General features: G+C 37.3%; 1 protein-coding gene across 7 annotated transcripts in view; it reads right to left on the reverse strand.

Annotated features, from left to right (window-relative positions):
• ncam1a (neural cell adhesion molecule 1a) overlaps window positions 1–18,542 on the reverse strand; it is a 225,338-nt gene that overhangs the window by 59,109 nt on the left and 147,687 nt on the right. For all 7 annotated transcript variants that reach the window (XM_089123802.1, XM_089123803.1, XM_089123804.1 and 4 more), the window contains exons 2-8: window positions 14,759–14,833; window positions 13,652–13,861; window positions 12,670–12,813; window positions 11,747–11,884; window positions 10,811–10,928; window positions 9,780–9,940; window positions 8,461–8,603 (exon numbers count right to left, since the gene is read on the reverse strand). In XM_089123802.1, coding sequence (XP_088979928.1) covers window positions 8,461–8,603; window positions 9,780–9,940; window positions 10,811–10,928; window positions 11,747–11,884; window positions 12,670–12,813; window positions 13,652–13,861; window positions 14,759–14,833 — 989 coding nt within the window. The remainder of the gene's footprint in view (window positions 1–8,460; window positions 8,604–9,779; window positions 9,941–10,810; window positions 10,929–11,746; window positions 11,885–12,669; window positions 12,814–13,651; window positions 13,862–14,758; window positions 14,834–18,542) is intronic.

The raw sequence follows: 18,542 nt of genomic DNA on the forward strand, positions 1-18,542 counted from the left end.
TGACGACGGTTATGTTACGAACTGTCACATTTTACTTACTTCATAACCGTCATTACCAATTCTGAAACCGGCACACCCCTAATGCTACGTTCACACCGGACGCGAATACCGCGTCAGGCGAGAATGATTTTAATGTTAAGTCAATGCAAAGACTGCGGCGCGAATGAGGCGTAGACGCGAATACGCCTCGTTTGGCGTCAAGTTCGCGCGATTTGAGCATCTGACGCATTAAGGCGAATGATTTAGTTACTGCTATTTATGCACTCACACGTTTGACGCGAATTCACGCTTGCCGCTCGAGTTGAAATATCTGAACTTTGGCGTCAATTCGCACCACGTTAACCAATCAGGAGCCTAGCTGCTTGCTCACATGGTGAAGTATCTGGATGCTTCAATAAATTCTTTTGTAATATGACTAAATGCATGGTTGGATTCCAAACGGTTCGCCTCCGAATGGTCCAAAGGACACAAATACGGCGACGATGATCCCCCGCCGTTGTTCAAGCTCTCCAGAGCAAATACAGTGCGGTGAATCTCTCGATGAATGCTCGATCAACATTAAAAAAGATGGCCACCAACAGGTTTCGATTTTGACGCGCGAGATGCGCGTAAATTTCACTTCAAACTTGTGATGTTTACGCGCGTCAATTTCGCTCTTGATGCACGAATTAACACAAAGTGGTCAAGCGTCAAACTAGATGCGGTAGACGGGAATTTGATGCGCTATTTGCATCCGGTGTGAAAGTAGCGTAAGTGTGACAATTTATTTTTTAACCTGAACAAAAATCCTGGATGGAAAGGGACACATATGAAGAGTTCATATGAAATTTTCTTCTAGAATGATCATTTTTATCAAGCTTGTATATTTAAGTTCAGTGATTTCACTTAAATGGCAATGATAATTACCTATTAATTGTTATTTAAGCGAAATTACTGAAGTGCCATTTGAAACTTTCTTCTAGAATGATCATTTTTATCAAGTTTGAATATTTAAGTTCAGTGATTTCACTTAAATGGCAATGATAATTACCTATTAATTGTTATTTAAGTGAAATTACTGAACTTAAATATACAAGTTTGATAAAAATCATCATTAAAGAAGAAAATTTCAAATGGCATTTAGAGGCTTTTGCATCTGAACTCTTCATATAGGCTATTTGCCGGCTAGTAAATCATACGACTCAAACATGAGTGGATGCTAAAACATCCAGATGACATGCATATTATCTTGATAATGATGAGAAAGGTCAGATTTCTCCTTCCCTCCAAAAAAACAAACAAAAAAAAAAAAACAATCAAAACACCACAGCCATAATGTCAGTTCATCAATAATTAATAACACAACAGGAATATATTTGAAATGATGCACATTGACACCAAAGCACTATGTCCAAGATCTACTGCCTGTGATGCTAACTGTGATCACCTCATTCATTTTGTCTATGTCCCATAAGTCACAGGCAGCAGCTTTGAGCCTTAACGAGAGCCATTCTTCCATTTGACAACATAGATCCCTGTATTCTTTGAACGGGACAGTGATGAGTAGTTTTCAGTGAAGGTTTTTATACCTTCCAATCATTTGTTAACCAGAAATCAATCAATGGCGTTGCCATCTGGAATTGCATCGCCGAGAATTTGCATGACTCACAATAGAGGCTGTTGAGGACGTGATTCCAACCAGTGATAAATCAAACAGACATGAATAGCAGACAACCTACCCATTTGACTTATGACAGGATGACAACGATTCCATGAAAGCTTGCTCATCATGAAGGCAGCATTCTATTATTTCGACCGCTAATCACACAGTTTGGGAATCTGTCGCAGTCTCAGATAAGTGGGATTTCAGGATCCATTATGAAATCGGACACTGATCAAACAGAGTAATTTGTGATTAAAGAAACTACTGTAATCTGCTCAGTTCCAGCTCAATATTTAAAACCGTTAGGTTCACTTAAACAAAGCACGGCATTTTTTAAACCACTTTGTCTCTGAGTGAATCAATTGAGTCGTTTGTCGGATGACAGTTAAAAGTAGTCACATTTAGCCAGACTTTGAATAACTGCATCTGTCTGGTCAACTTTGCAGCTTATTCTGACAAAGTACTGCCCACTTTGAAAGGATGAAATACTGTAGTTTGATTGATATCTGAAGAGATCACAGATGACAGGAGAAATTTGCAGAAATGCATGAAAACTGTTTCCACCTCAGAGTAAAATTTTACTTATTAAATATTTCTCCTAATTAAAAGTTAAAGGGAAAGTGGAGTGTAGCCAAACATGGTGTCCCATACTTAGAATTGTGACTTTATTTTTCACAATATGTCTTTTTTGGGCCAAATTTACTAAAGATGGAGAGTGCAGAAAAATATTTTTACCTGCTTACCGCTTTGAATCAAGCTAAGGCAAGCAGATAGTGTTGAACACTGGCTGGTAATGTATTTTGGATCATTTTTAACCCAATTAAAAGCTACGGACTGCAGCTTTAATATTTTAAAATCTATCTCATTATCACCATATTTATTTATTTTATAAGGTGGTAACAGGCTTGCATAGAAAACTTGAAAGTAAAAAAAAAGAACAGAACTTGCGAGATAGAGTAAGTGCAAGCCATTTTTTTTTTGTCAAATATGCATCAGATAGTAGCATATCATCAGACTCTGGGCTGAAACTACAGGAAATGACACTTGAACATATGACTGACATGACATTTGTTAGACAACTAAACCTTAGTTCCTACAAGACCATCTGAATTTACAGAGCACTCCTGTTTTACAAAGGCTGGTCATCTTTTATTCCTCTATTGATTTAATCACTTTCGCACTGACAGCTTGTCAAAGGGTCACAGGAGGTTAAAACCTTGTGTTTGGCACCTCCTTCTCCTATCTTGGCAGGTCGACCCTCTACTCTTAAAACACTATTCAGGTCACAAACTCTCCTGTCTTATTACACTCCGCATGCATATAAACAGCCTCGGGATGACACTGATCTGTAAAGAGCAGCAAGATTATCTGTCCATGAAATAAACTTTCAGAGTCGCATGAGAGAAATGAAAAATCTTAAAAGGTTTTTTTTGCAGGTGCTTCCGCAACATGGTTATCCTGGCAGGGAGCGTGTTAATGGTTCTGAGTACATAGACATTAGTCTGCTTAAAGCATTAGTAGAAGTCCGTACTGACCTCAGATCAGCAGGGGTGCCATTAAGAGGCTATCCTTAGAGAAAGGACAGCTTGGCACTGGACTCCACAATAAGCTAGCAGCCCTGGAATGACACTTTTGATTGTATGATTCATACAGAAGCTGTGTCAAGGACAGCTCACTTGGTCCCAGAGAGAGCGGCCTAAATTATAAATGAAGGGACTCCACAGAAGTCCTCATCTTCATTTAATGTTAAAGTCCCTTGGCGAGTAACTATTGTTTTTAAGGGATAGTTCAATCAAATTCAGTTTTTTTTTTTACTCACTCTCATGTCATTCCAAACCCATATGCTGTTGCTTATTTCTGTACAACACAAATTATTTTCTTCTTAAAACATTCTTGAGAATAAAATTGAGCTTAACAGCTATTTTCTTCAAAAATACAAACAAATAGAACAAATATAAGAATATGTTGTATTCCCAGAATCTTATCCTAAGAATGTTCTTTCTTAAGACACAATTTTCATATTCCTGAAAGGAACGTTCTTAAAAACCTCCAACCTGTCTTAAATACACAAAAGTTAGATGATTAATGATATTATTGGGGTTGTTTGCGATACTGTATATATTGAAATATAAAATTTAGCTACATATAATACACATTACTAGTACCATGTCTATGAATGCGGACGAGTACTATGGAGTGACAGCGATCGATCATTTGCGCAATTACATGATGCTAGCTTGAAGCACTAGCGAGGACGCATTCACAGATTACTGGCTGTTCACATTGAGATGAACCCTCATGCTCTCTTGCCTATCCGAGGAACTATTTAGATATAGAAAAAAAATGGTAGTGTTCCTGTTATATAAGCTGTTCGGAGTCGGACTATGCATTACGTGATCATAACCACAGATCACACTATTACATATCACGCATTGCATTTATTGCCCTTGGGCCCTATTGACTTAAGGTACGCCTCATTACACACTGCCTGCACATTTCACTTGAAGGCAATCCTTGGACAGCCATCAAAAGATATAAACACATACATATAGCATGGTCTGTCTGAATACTCGATTCTCATTGGTTTGAATTGTTGAATGCACAAGTAGATCCAGTCAGCAAACACACAGAAAAATAAAGAAGCAATGAAACTCGTGGACAATGTTGCCTAGCAACTTTTGTCAATACAATAGCTTCACTAATAGCTAAAATATAAAGTCATGTAATGCACACCTAGCTAGATTGTTCCTTATTTATTATAAACAATGTATCTGTGCACATCATTTTTAAAATAATAAAATATCACATAATATTTATTCAAAATTCAGGATCTCTTCTCTGATGACTCGCATAATGACATCACAAATAGCAAACCACAGCGATCCAGTCAATTCCTGATGGACAAAATCAAGTCCCGCCCTACTGGGGTTGGGTATCGTTTGAATTTGAACGATTCTGATTCCGATTCCGATTCCTTGTTTCGATTCCGGTTCCTAACGATTCTCGATTCAGATTCTTTTAAGAGGCAGGGTCAAAAAAGTTTAGCTAACCTTGCTAACCAACGGCCTTTCTGAAGGAAATAATCTCCTCCTCCTTCTGTAAAAATACTCCTTTTGTCACAAATTTTGCATTTTGCCGAGATTTCGTTATTTTTAGAAAAGTAAAGCCACACTTTGGATCGCCGACGTAAGCTACTCATGTTCGACTCGCGTGGTTATGCCAACACTTCCGGTAGACGCTTCTTCGTTGGTGTTGTTCAGCGGTTTCTTCTTCCGCTCGCCGGACTGTGAATATCGAAACTAGGAATCGAAATTTTAACTTTTGAACGATTCCGGGAAAAACGAAAAGTTAGTCTCGGTTCCAATCGATACTCGATTCTCGATACCCAACCCTACGCCCTACACTTTGTATTTTCTTCCTATTGCGACTCTGTCACAATAGGAAGAAAATACTACTTCAACTTCTGTTTCATGTTTAATTTTGGAACCTGTTTACACCATATATGTGTGAACTCTCATTCAATCTCTTTTGATGCAAATTGTTGTAATCGTACCTGATAAACAATAATTGTGTGAGTGTTAACACTAAATTATTCTGGAAGAATAATACTTAGGAAATGGAAAATAAAAGCATCATTCACTGCATCCTGTAGAGGTGCGAGATGAGGTGAGAGACGAGTGCATATCAACAATATCAGTGCTAATGAATGCGCTACAACCCTGCAGGAAAATGCAGGTTTAATATAGTTTGCAATTTTGAAATACTAGCTACTAACTTGATTAAGTTCCTGATCCACCTACTGACGACAAGCTTGGATCAGCCACTAGCCTGCTTAGACATTAGATACTATGTTCTAAGATAAAAAGTTAAGTGTGTTTGGTTGTTTAAAATGAACTAAATCGCATAATCAAACATTGTTTACCAGATTAGGCCTTTAGGTGGATATTCACAAATAGATGACCACTTTTGTAACCAAGTTGCTACAAGTGCAAAACACTTTGGAGAAGTATGGAAGTCACATATCAATTGAGAGCAGCATGACAAAATTACTATGGTCATTCCATATTTATATTCATCTGGCAATCTGAGTGGAGGACCAACAATAAAAACGATCATAAACGAAGAAAGCCTTCATTGTACAGCTGAATTTTTCGTCTTTGACAGCTATGACTAGCCCGAGATAATACAATGCAAAGCAAACACAAGAAATGATGCAATCTGGTGGGCTATTGTCACGCAAATATTATATTCATAGTGAGCCAGATGTACACGTAAACATAAGGTTCTTTTTCATAGTCCACCTACACAACGTAGCCCACCAGCAGGGGGAGAGAAAACTGGTCGCTTCCCAAGTAATGCTGGCATTAAAAAAAGGGTGACCAGTGGTATTTCCTAATAATACACGAAGGATTTTATGTAAGGATTAATTCCCATGATGCTTTGTGGATTTGATGCATATACTTAAAGTATGGCAGCGCCTATTAACACAAAGTGCAAATAGCATATTTTCTTTTTAAGTTTAAACTGCAATAGATTGTATTCAATAATTAAATGGCCAATAAAGCCCTCCCTACACCTACAGTACCCCTAAATACTTTATTATTAAACACACGTTAGACACTATATTTCAACTTTGCGAATATTTTCTTCATTTTTATTGAAAATAACTGTCTTTCCGATCTGAATTCAAACTTGGATCGATTTGCATCAAAACTTTCAGCCATGCACCTTTCCCCTACGCGACTGTCGTCAATGCAGCGTCAATGCAGAGTGTGGAATTAGTGTAAATAGCCTCTGGCAAAAAGGCGGGCTATTTGCAATTAAAAGGATACTCCACTTTGTTTGGAAATAGGCTCATTTTACTACTCTACCAGAGTTAAACTCTTGAGTTTTACCATTTTCGAATCCATTAAGACAATTTTTTTTAGATATATTTAGAAGAATATCAGTAACAAGACAGTTTCTGGTCTCATTGACATCCTTAGTATATTTTTTTTCCTACTATGGAAGTCAATGAGACCAGAAACTGTCTGGTTACTGATATTCTTCTAAATATATATATATATATATATATATAAATCGGCTGAATGGATTCAAAAACGGTAAAACGAAACAGTTTAACTCCGGGGGAGTTGTAAAATTAGCCTATTTCCAAAAAAAGTGGAGTATCCCTTTAATGTAAAGTATTACCAAAAAAAAATAATAATAATAAATAAAAAAAAGAATTGAGGCTTCAGAGACTTGTAAACATGCACGGACTTCTGTTACAGGCCCGAAACCCACTAAAAACGACCTCACATTTGCACTAGCTGAGACTGGCTATGTAGGACAGGTTTTTCTGAGAGAGGGGAAGAGGAAGTAAAGTTTGAAGTGGTTGGGGGCTCCCCATCAGGCTGATAAGCAGTAAGAGCTTTTAGCAGCTGTCGATGAATCCTGTTCGCAGTACTATGATGAGTATTTTGAGGCAGTTAATTAGATAGTCCGCTTGACTAAATCAGAGATGTTCAGACTCCAGCAGAGCGGAGTGGCAGAGAGACCCAGCACTGGTGAGCCTGCTGCTTCTGAGACACAAAAGTCTTTAACTCACTAACACAGGCCTACAGAAATCAGGAGAAATCCAAAAAAAAAAAAAATGTGTATGGTAATGTTTTGAAACCTTTTGAAGAAAATGCTGCACGTTTTGAATCAGAAATTATAACCTGACAAATTTTTTTTTTTTTTTTTTTTTTTACATATACTAACTATTTAGCCTTTTTGTATTAACATACACACAATATACAGGTTTTTATAGAAAAATTGTGAACATTCTTGAGTAATATAATCAATACACATACAAAAGTGTGGGGTAAGAATTTTTTTTAGATATATATTTTTGTCTCTTATGCTCCTCTTTTGTAACATTAAATATGTCTTCACTGTCACTTTTGATTATCTTAGTGTCCTTGCTGAATAAAACTATTAGTATCTTAAATAATCTGTTCTGACCTCAAACTTTTGAACGGTAGTGTATAACTAATGAAACCATATCTATAATACAGCTAATTATTGAAAATGATATTCATCAGATAATTTAGCTGCTCAGCGTTACTAATTTTAATTGAAAAAAAAAAAGTGTTATCTCTGTTTAACTGAACATGATAAATGTTAGTTTTTATTCTGAAACAAGCCTTTCATTAGGCATTTGAAGACTATGCAGTGTTGTGTTATTTATTTGATTAGTTGTTTGTTATTATTTTTATTGTTTACTTGTCTTTAAAAATGTAGGATATTTCATTTGTAAGGTACTGTAGTTTTAGCTGTGCTATCGAATTTGGAATAAAGGATTGTGAATTTTCACTTGTAACTACAATTTTTTAACTGCCTGTTTTTGTGTCACAGATGGTAAACAAATATTTTTGGCTGGTGAATTTGACCATTGGCAGGTGTGGCAAAAAGTTATTTTTAGGCCCTGGATAAGACAGCTTGGGTTTTGAGCAGGGGTGTGATGAGACGCTTATCTCACGAGACGACAAGAGACACGAGATTGGGTTTACAAGAACGAGACGAGATTTTTGCACAATTTTTCAGAAATCCTCAAAGACAAAATTCCTGACTGGAAAAATAGTATTGTAAAACCCCATAGGAAAATCTCAAATGAGCCAACGGCGAATTAGATTTCCGGGTTCTGATGTTACTCCTGCACCACTCTAAACCATGATAGAAATAATAGTCAAATGTGTTCAAATTTCTACCGTTATATCGTTCCAACTAATATATTCGAGCCGTAGACCTTTACCAAGCCTTTTGCCCACTGACCCCTGATCCCTCAACCTCAGCACCTGCTCATTCTCGGTGAAGACCCGACGACCGAAGCTCCAGATGATGTTGGGAGTGGGGTCACCTGTGGCCTCGCAAGTTAGTGTGATCTGCTCCTCCAATTCAGAGGCCGTCTGGTTTTCTAGGAACGTGATCTTGGGTTGCACTGTTGAACACACAAAACAACAAGAACTCAAATCAGACGACAGAGACTCTCCTAAAGGAAAACAAACAATGATTTTTCTCTTGTGCATATACTGAGACTTTACAATGGTGGTAATTCCACAACAGTGCTCTTAAGTTGATGAGATGAGAGTGCCGCACTGGCTGGGCATTTTCAATATTTAATCAACACGTTGCTTTATTTTATAATTCAAAAGAGGATCTTTTGTTTAATGAATGCAGTGGAGTAGCACTTTGATTTACTTTATTTGCCTTGTCTCTAATCTAAGCGCTCTGAAGCAGTGCCGATGGTGGCTGGAGAAAACATCTACACGATGGGGAATAAAAATATTGTGATTGCATTTTGAACTGCGACATAAACATTTAAGAACTTGTATTCATGCAAATATGATATCAATGATACAATACTAAGGCTCGAAGTCAGCTCTCAGGTTCAACAGTGTGCTTAAACAATAAACTAGGTAGCAAGGTTTTTCGTCTCAAAATAAGCCCTCTTTCCAACTGCGATAGTTACTCTTTAAAAGCATTCACACTTGTTCTCCCAAAGAGAACCAAACTCAAATCAGTTTAGTTGATCAGAAAGTAAAAAAATAATTCAGTTCTCTTTATATTCACATTGTACCTGCACCTAAAGGATTGGAAACCTGCACCTAAAGGATACTACTACTACTACTACTGATAATAACAGCAACAACTAAAATTTTTCTAGAACACATGGAGACAATATATTTAATTTTCACAAAGTATAGCATTTATTTTTGGAAGAAAACTGAAGGAAGATCTTTCAGTGTGAAGTTAAAGTTTAATATGCAGCTTATTCTCTGATGGAATGCTACAAAATGCATTTCATTACATTTCATTAGCATCGTAACTTGTAGAGTTGCTCAGCAAAACTCCAAAAGCCCAATGCACGCTTAGTGTAATAGACGACATTATAGATGACACAAATTTGAAACACGCAGCGCATACGCTGTTTAGATATTCATTTAATAACATTGCGACATTTCACGGCTCAACAAGGCCACAACATGATTTGGATTTTAAATTGATTTATTGTACAGCCCTAATGAAGAGAACATTTTTCCTGGTAACTCCTACAGTATGTAAACACTTGTTTTCAGTTCAGCTCCAACGGTAATGGCAGAATTCTTTCACTTACCAAACACACTGAGTGCGACTTCGTCACTCTTCTCTCCAGCCTTGTTTCTAGCGATGCACTGGTAATCTCCTTCATCAAGCTTATTGACGTCTTTGATGGTCAACTCCGACCCATCTTCATTCAGGCTGTACTTCTCATTGGATTCCAGTACGATATTACCTCTGCAGGACAGAGAGAGAGAGAGAGTGAGTGACAGAGAGGATATATTTGGCCTTCAAGCTGTTACTTGCTCAGCAAAGTCATGAATACATGATGCCGCATCACCACATACACCAGAAAATACGGAGAGAAAGTGTGCCTGCCCATGAAATGGATTCTTCATCCTGCAGTGCACAGCTTCTCATGAGGCTGATAGTCCAGGAAGAAGCTGGAAAAACATAAGCAGATCTGCTTTGTCATCTTCGGCTTCTTGACACGTCCCTGTCTCGGAGCCAATATGAAAGCTGTAAATAATGTCTGAAGGCCATAAACATCAAGCTGATGGGCTTTTTTTATTTCGAAGAATGCTGCGTGCGTTGTTTCCCTGTGACACTATATCAGTCATGCAAAGTTTGGATCCAAATACCTGTTCTTTTTGCTTATAACGTCAACTGAGCGGCATTTTCGACAAACGGCCCCCGAACGACAGCACTGTCAGTGAAGGAGTTGAAATAAATGAGGTTGTGGTGAGCACTCTTATCCCTCCTTCTCCCGAAGCAAAGCTCAGACCTGATGCAATCTTGTCCTCTCATTCCCGCACCAGTCACGACTTGGTTAAAGAAGTCGCTGGAGTTTTGAGTTAAAGACATAATGAAAGCTGCCAGCTGCCTTAGCTGCCACGGCTAACGGCGGCTGAAAGGATGAAATGGTGCCTCTGCCATTCACAGCACTTTTAGTTTACAAGCTCCAATAACTCTGATCCCTCTCCCACCCGGGATTCAGGGAAAAGCTTAGCTTTCAATACAGAGATTTGGCTGAACTTTTTCGTTGCCGTTTTGGCACAGACCGATAAAGGGGCTGCTGAAAAGGAGTGGGTGAGAAATAACACGTACCGCGCCCACGTGACGGTGGGTTCTGGGTAGCCATCTGCGTAACAGGCCAGCGTCACGGCCTGGTTGATGTCTGCAGTGGCATTAAGTTCAGTGTAGCGGGTCCTGATACTTGGCAGAACTGGGAGAAAACGAGAAAGGTGAAAAGAACGTTCTGGTAAATACTGACTTTAAAGATATAGATAAAATTTTCAAGTGGAGCTCATTTCCCTTTAATGTGGAGCTCCATCCAAAATAAATCCAATAATCCTAATAAACCTGGCATTGGTTGGTTCCTTGACGAATTGCTCTGTTTCTTTGGTTGGTTTGGATTAAAGAGTACTCTGCTTTTAAAAACTGTACATAAACCATAAATATACAGTATAACAAATTATAACATTTTCTGAAGCAAGTCATCAATAAATAACAAAGTCAAATTTCAGTATGTCATGTAAAGTAATAGGTTAGCTTCAGAACTCTGGAAATACAGTGCATTTAGACTACTTTAATAGTATATTTTTGTAAAATACTGCTCTTATGAAGAATAAAAAAATCCTTTAAAGATTTCTGAAACATTCTTAATGTGTGTTCCAGAGACCAAACAACAGCATATTCAACAGCATTACATAGCTTTCTTTTTGGGAGAACATACTACATTTTTTTTTAATCAGCATTCTAGAAAAAAAATCTAAAAATCTTATAAAAATAAATGTATTTAACCAAAATAAGATTATAATCAATGGAAAAACTATTGAATTAAGTTAATTTTTCCAAATGTTGTATTGTTTTCTTCTTTTTTTGGGCATACATTTTTCACTTACTTGATTTTATTTAATATGTACCGCTTTCAAATGCAACTGCCAAAGCAGAACCGTCCAATTGGTGTAAATGTGTATAGACTCTCTGCTCCCGTGTTCATGTGAGGTAAAAGAGCATGTGGCTCTGAGATTGAGTCCTCACCATTGACAATGACCTTAATGACCCTAAGGTCGATTTCTCCCCGGGCCATGATGCGGCCCTCGCAGGTGTAGTCACCCTCATCTGTCTTTTTGATGCTGCGAATCTGGAGGTGGTTGTTGTTTAAGACCTTGAAACGGACTGTAGGTGTGAGATAGAAACAGAGAGAGGGAAAAGTGAGAGAGGAAGCAAAATGAGACTGTAATTACTCTTGAGTAAGATAAGGAGACCATGTTAACGAGCCTCTCATTACATGCTGGGCAGCAAAATGACTCGCTGCACATCTTCTCCCACATAAAATCACTTTTATGGGCTTTTCTGCAGTGCTATCTGTATTCGAAACGCAAAGTAAAGGTGCATATAATATTTCAGCTCCGTGGAGACATTAAAAAGTACTGATATTTTAAAAATTTCAGCAAGATAAAGCACAGCTTTCTGGCATAGACGTTGTAAATTGAATACTTGCTTGCTATTTAGTGCACAGTATACTGTGGACAATGCCCACTTTGTTGGTTTAACAGCATTCATCCGAACTACAAGGAACATCAGTCAAACAAAAGAAGAGCACAGAATGGGTTAGCAAGAGAAATGTGGAAAATGTGTTATTAGCATAGAGCAGTTTGGTTTTCAGGCTCCGCTACAATTAGTGGTTTTGCAGTGAAAAGTGGCCTGTGAGTTAGAGAACTGCGGTCACCGTTTCTTCCAGCGGTCTCTGAGGGAGGAGCCCTCAGAGGTTAAAATAGTTTCATCCAAATGAGGCTTGACTCGACAAACAAAACAGTGCAGATGAAAACAACATCAAACTTTGAGTTCTCTCGGGAAAAGTTCAGTATAGTCACAGTGCGCTCACAAGAGAACTCACACATGATTTTTGACAGGAAATACCAAAGTATGGATTGAAAGAGATCTGGTGGTGTACTTCTTACCATCAGTCTCAGGCTGGATTCTTGTCTTTTTATATTTCCAGATGATAGATGGGGGTGGAGAGCTGATGACGTCACAGATGATGTCAGCATCATCCCCCTCTTTGAACTCTTGAGGCGATGGTGCGTTTTGGAAAGTGAGTTTCTCTGAAAAAGACATTTGAAATGCACTTCAGAGATCATCTTCGAAGCCACTATTACAAAAATCCTTTCCTTTTTTTCTTGTTTTCTAATAAAAGCTTGAAAAGAAAAGATGAATACGATATAAATATTGTTTTCAGCAAGAAAATGTGCATACCTAGTTTAAAGGTTTAGTCCTGGACTGTTTTTTTAAAAAAAGAAACCTAATTAATAGATAAATTCTCTGAAATAAATTGTAATAATATTGTAATGGAAAACTAGACAAAATACTATGACAAACATATTTAGCATTGCATAGAAACTGTCCATGAAAGAAGTTTTTTTTTACTCCAATAATTAAATAAAAAACAATATTTACAGTAAATAACATTTATAGAATATGTCGTTTAACCCGATATATTCATAAATACATGTTTATATATTTTGTTAAATACATTTTTACTTGAAATACATTTACACATAGATTATATTTTTTTGTATATACATTTTTTAATAGTAATTAAAATAGATAATTTGTCAACAGTGGTTACATAAGGATTGACACATTTTAATGAAGCTTCAAAACATTTTGGGCTTGAAATAATGATAAAGACATATCAAACATATTTCAGCATCACTCAAGACTCTCCCAAGCAAAAGCAAATAACAATCCTCAGTTTTGATCATCTTTATGTGGTTGAAGTGAAATTGATGTGTAGCAACATAATGCTTTCATTATTGTACTATTGAATATTGTGTCAGATGATTTATTGTCTTTGGGGTTTGCTGATGAGTTCTATTTGATTCCTTATTTCTCACGATTCCATGTGACCTCTTGAAATAAAAACACAAACATATTACTTACGGAAAATTTTTACGATGACAGTGCCCTGAGACTCCTTGTCCCCGCTTTTGGCCACACACTTGTACATGCCTGCATGGTCGATGTTAGCATTGTAGATTGTGAGTGTCGACGAGGACTCGTCACTCTTGCTGACGCTGATGTCAGGTCTCCCTGGCACAAGCTTCTCCCCATTGGGTGCAAACCAATCTATTTCCTTAGCATCTCCAACAACTGAAACCAGAGACAAGACAGCTAGAGAAAAGACACCGTGACCGACCGTCAACTCAACAGCTGGCGAGGCAAACTGCACTTTTGACTTAAATGCATGTAAACGGCAGATCTCAATTAATCCTAATCAGTGTGGCATTAGTGTATGCAAAAATCCATCCTCCACAAAACAGATCATTTGACGCAAGAACAGAGTCGGACAATTTCCCTAAAATCACATTAAAATGATTTTAACACTTCAATATACGAATGAATCACATAATTAGAGCTGAATCACTAAATTTGAATCTATTCAACTCCCCAAGCATGAATCATGCTCTTTATAAATATAAAGCACAATAACAATGTCAACATTAATACTGTTGCTTAATTTTATTTCAGCAACAAAAAATATTTATAATATATTATATAATATATAATAAAATGTTTGATAGATAATCCAGTGCTATTGAAGGACACACTCTAGATGGTTAATGTGCAGTGAAATATTATGAAAATATATAAATAATACAACCAAAAATAATATAGCTGTAAATAAACCACATTTCTTTCTTTATTTTGCCCTCTGAATATTTCAGGTGTTCCTCATTTATAAAAGATGTTGTTTTAGCTTTTCATCTACCACCATTCCTTAACATTAAATTTCGCTCTGTACCGCAAATCAAGGACAAAAATTCACAAATTGATTCACAGCAAAAGTCAGGCAGGACAATGAATGTCTCTGCTGTAAATAAGCACATCAAAGCTTTAGTCAACCTTGCCCAACCATCAGAACGAAAGGGCTTGTTTAAATGCATTGAACAAGCAGTGTCGGCAGGTTTGAAATCAAAAGCCCTTCATGAAGGTTAAATGTGACGTGACCCCCTGATATGTTTCATCACAGGAGGGTCATCCTCCTACCTTCACACAAAAAGAATTTGGACTCTCCCACGCTGATCTCTCCCTGGGCTGGAGTGATATCCACTTGCAAAGCAGCTGGGGAGGAAGCGAGACAGAGAGAATATATATTTCAGAAATAACCCACATACTTGTACTCCAATCATTCAAGGGATGTGCAAAAGTATGGATTTTTAAAATCAACTAGTTAGTCGGTTGCCTGAATTATTAATCAAAAATCCTTTGCTATCATTTCATCAGATGTAGTACATCAATAAATACATTTTTGGGCAAAAGTTTGAAAGCAGATCTCGAAAAATGTACAAAACAATTCAAAAGTTTGCGGTCTGTAATGTGTGATTTTTATGTTTTTAAAAGAAGTCTCTTATGCACACCAAAGCTGCAACACAGTAATGTAAAATAAAAACTTTTCAAACATATTTTAACAGCTTTTACTTCAGTCTTCAGTGTCACATGATCCATCAGAATTAATTCTAATATGTTGATTTGGTGCTCAAGAAACATAATAACAATTCTTCATATTATTACCAATTTCGACAACAATTGTGCTTCTCAATATTTTTGTGGAAACCATGACATGTTATTTTAGGATGATGAATAGAAAGTTCAACAGCATTTATTTGAAATAGAAATCTTTTCTAATGTGTCCTTGCTGAATAGACATTCATTTTTTTTTCAAATAACTGTAATGATAAAATTGGTAACACTTCTCACTATTTACTAGTTGCTTATTATTAGCATGCATATTAGCTTTTTATTAGTATTTAAAGCACATATATAAATGACTTATTCTGCATGACCATATTCTACATACCTAATACCCAATATCTAAACTGCCTTACTAACTATTAAAGAAGTAGCTCACTTAAAAATAAATAAATAAATAAAAAAAAACTTTTGCTGATAATTTACTCACCCCCATGTCATCCAAGATGTCCAGTCTTTATTCAGTCGAAAAAAAATTGAGGTTTTTGATGAAAACATTACAGGATTTTCTCCATATAATGGACTTCAATGGGAACCAAACGGTTCAAGGTCCAAAAGACAGTTTCACTGCAAACTGAAAACTGTTCAAAGGGCTTTAAACGATTTCAGACGATGAATAAGGGTCTTATCAAGCGAAAAGATCGCTCATTTAAAAAATAAATAACAAAGTTTAAGTTTTATAAGCTCAAATGGTCGCCTTGGTCTGTTCTGTGATGCGCGTTCGTGACTCTCCTGTTCTAACTCGTTCATCAAAATGAATGAATCTTTTCCCAAGTCAACTCGTTCATTTTGTTCGTTGAATGAACCAAATGACACGAAAAAATATTAGTTCATTTTGATAAACAAATGTGAACAGGAGAGTCACGAACACACATCACAGAGCAAGGCGACCATTTGAACTTATAAAACTTAAAAATGAGCGATCGTTTCTCTTGATAAGACCCTTATTCATCATCTGGAATCGTTTAAAACCCTTACAACAGTTTGCAGTTTGCACTGAAACTGTCTTTTGGACTTTGAACTATTTGGTTCCAATTGAAGTCCATTATATGGAGAAAAATCCTGGAATGTTTATCAAAAACTTAAATTTCTTTTCAACTGAAGAAAGAAAGACATGGACATGGATGACATGGGGGTGAGTAAATTATCAGCAAAAGTTTTTTTTTTTTTTTAAAGTGAACAACTCCTTTAATAAGCAGTAAGGAGAAGTATATTGAGGCAAAGGTTGTAGATTAGTTAGTAAATACTGAGAGGTTGGACCCTAAACTAAAGTGTGACCATAAAATCTTACTAGCCCCAAACTATTGAATGGTAGTGTACTGTATATTCCCTATCAATTAAAATCCCCTGATATTTGGTCAATGAAACCAATTCATCAATGCAATCATTCATTATGACCCATTCTTAAATCATACCCATACACTCTTGTACATGTTCCTCCTACACATCCTAACCGAAGAATTTCAGCAGCAAGCTTTTCTTTGTTATCAAATTACTAAGGTAGTTTACATAAAATCACAGTTTCTGTCTTGAAGCTAAAAGCAGCATCCCCAGTGACTCGGCCTGCCAACCAATTAAAACGCACTCCTGGGAAGGATGTTGTCAGTGGGTGTATGAGGAGCACAGGGCCGTGCGTTTTTGGACCTGAAGATAACAACACGTCAATAGCGCTGGCTCTTTTCCAGCTCTGTTAATGTGGCAGGCGGGGAGGAGTATTTACCGCTGTACAGAAATGGGTGTATGGGGTGTTGGCATACGAGCGCAATGTGCAATAAACCGTAGCCATGGTAACCCCGAGAACTGTCACAAGTGCTTCTTGAAAAACCTCAGTGTTAGACAGGCTGATGCTTGGACTAAATATGACAATTAAGGCTATGCACTATCAGAAATACGGTAAAATAGGTCTCTCGCAAACTCATTTTCCACTCACAGTTACCTGGGGGTTCTGAACTACACTGATATTACATAATGGTACCTTAAGCTTCAATTTTCCAGTTTAATGGAAGGCACTTGATGGAGCTCCCTGGACATTTCTTTTCCGTGTGCAGTTGGGGTCCGTAATGCGGTAAATTAGGCATATTAGTTTCCCGATATGAGGCTGATACATTTCATTTTCCTGCATCAACAGCGGTGAGTGAGATGAGCCCAGGCAGCATGCAGCCGTAAGCTCCACGAGCGATAGATGCCCTCACGTCACAAGAAAAAAAGATGCAGGCGAACCACTCTCTCATCTCAAGTGAAACTGAACCTGCCGACATACAACATCTGATTGTTTCTCGTCAGAAGAATCACTGCAAGCATGCAGTGCCTTTGAGCTCGTCAATCATAAACACTACAACCTATCAAGAAATTAGAAGAATGTTTTGTTTCCTGACGCTTGTAAAAAGACAGGAATTGACAAAGAACCAAACCACACGAGATTCGATCTGAACAGCTGCATTCTGCAACAGAGCTCGCTTATACACACTGCAATCATGGGTAATTCGAAAAATGTTGCATTTAATAAAATCAGATTTTACCCAAAGTGCTCTACATCTGATTTTTCTACCCTGCTAAAAATCCAGGAAGACTTTTGAATTGACATTGAGCAAAACGACTTAAAGGAGATCATTTTTTTTGTACATTTGGTGTGCTGTCAGTACAGGCAAAAATGACAAAAATCGGTGTTGCTTACACAGTGTTATCCTCTTTTTAAAATTTGTACCCTGTTGACTTCAATGGGGCATGTTCTAAACCTGCTTTTAGCCTCTTAACACCCTTGATTTGTCATTACAAGTGCACAGCCATGTGAGTTATGTTATTAAAAGTGACCACGGTCAATCTGACTGCAGTAGACGTGAAAGATATTAATAAAAATGATGTTAATTCAGCCAGCTGAGCTCACATACCTGTATTTACTTCCTGTTTCAGTCGAAGCCCACACTAGTCGATTGTCGAGTTTGCGCGCGAGATCATTGGTAACTAAATGATGCTCAACATCTGATTTGGGTGAACTATCCATTTGAACTGATAATCTCAGAACACCACAAAGCACCGTCATCGGCTGATAGCTGACAGTCTGAGTCTCCACTGTTGCTTAGTTACCAATGAACTCGAACTGGACAATCGACTAGTGTGGACTTCGACCGAAAACAGGAAGTAAATACGGGTATGTGAGCTCAGCTGGCTGAATTAACATCATTTTTATTAATATCTTTCACATCTACTGCAGTCAGATTGACCGTGGTCACTCTTGATAATACCACTCACATGGCTGTACACTCGTAATGACAAATCAAGGATGTTAAGAGGCTAAAAGCAG

Source organism: Pimephales promelas, chromosome 19 (assembly GCF_988280905.1).
Source record: "Pimephales promelas chromosome 19, fPimPro1.hap1.1, whole genome shotgun sequence".
Lineage (NCBI taxonomy): Eukaryota > Metazoa > Chordata > Actinopteri > Cypriniformes > Leuciscidae > Pimephales > Pimephales promelas.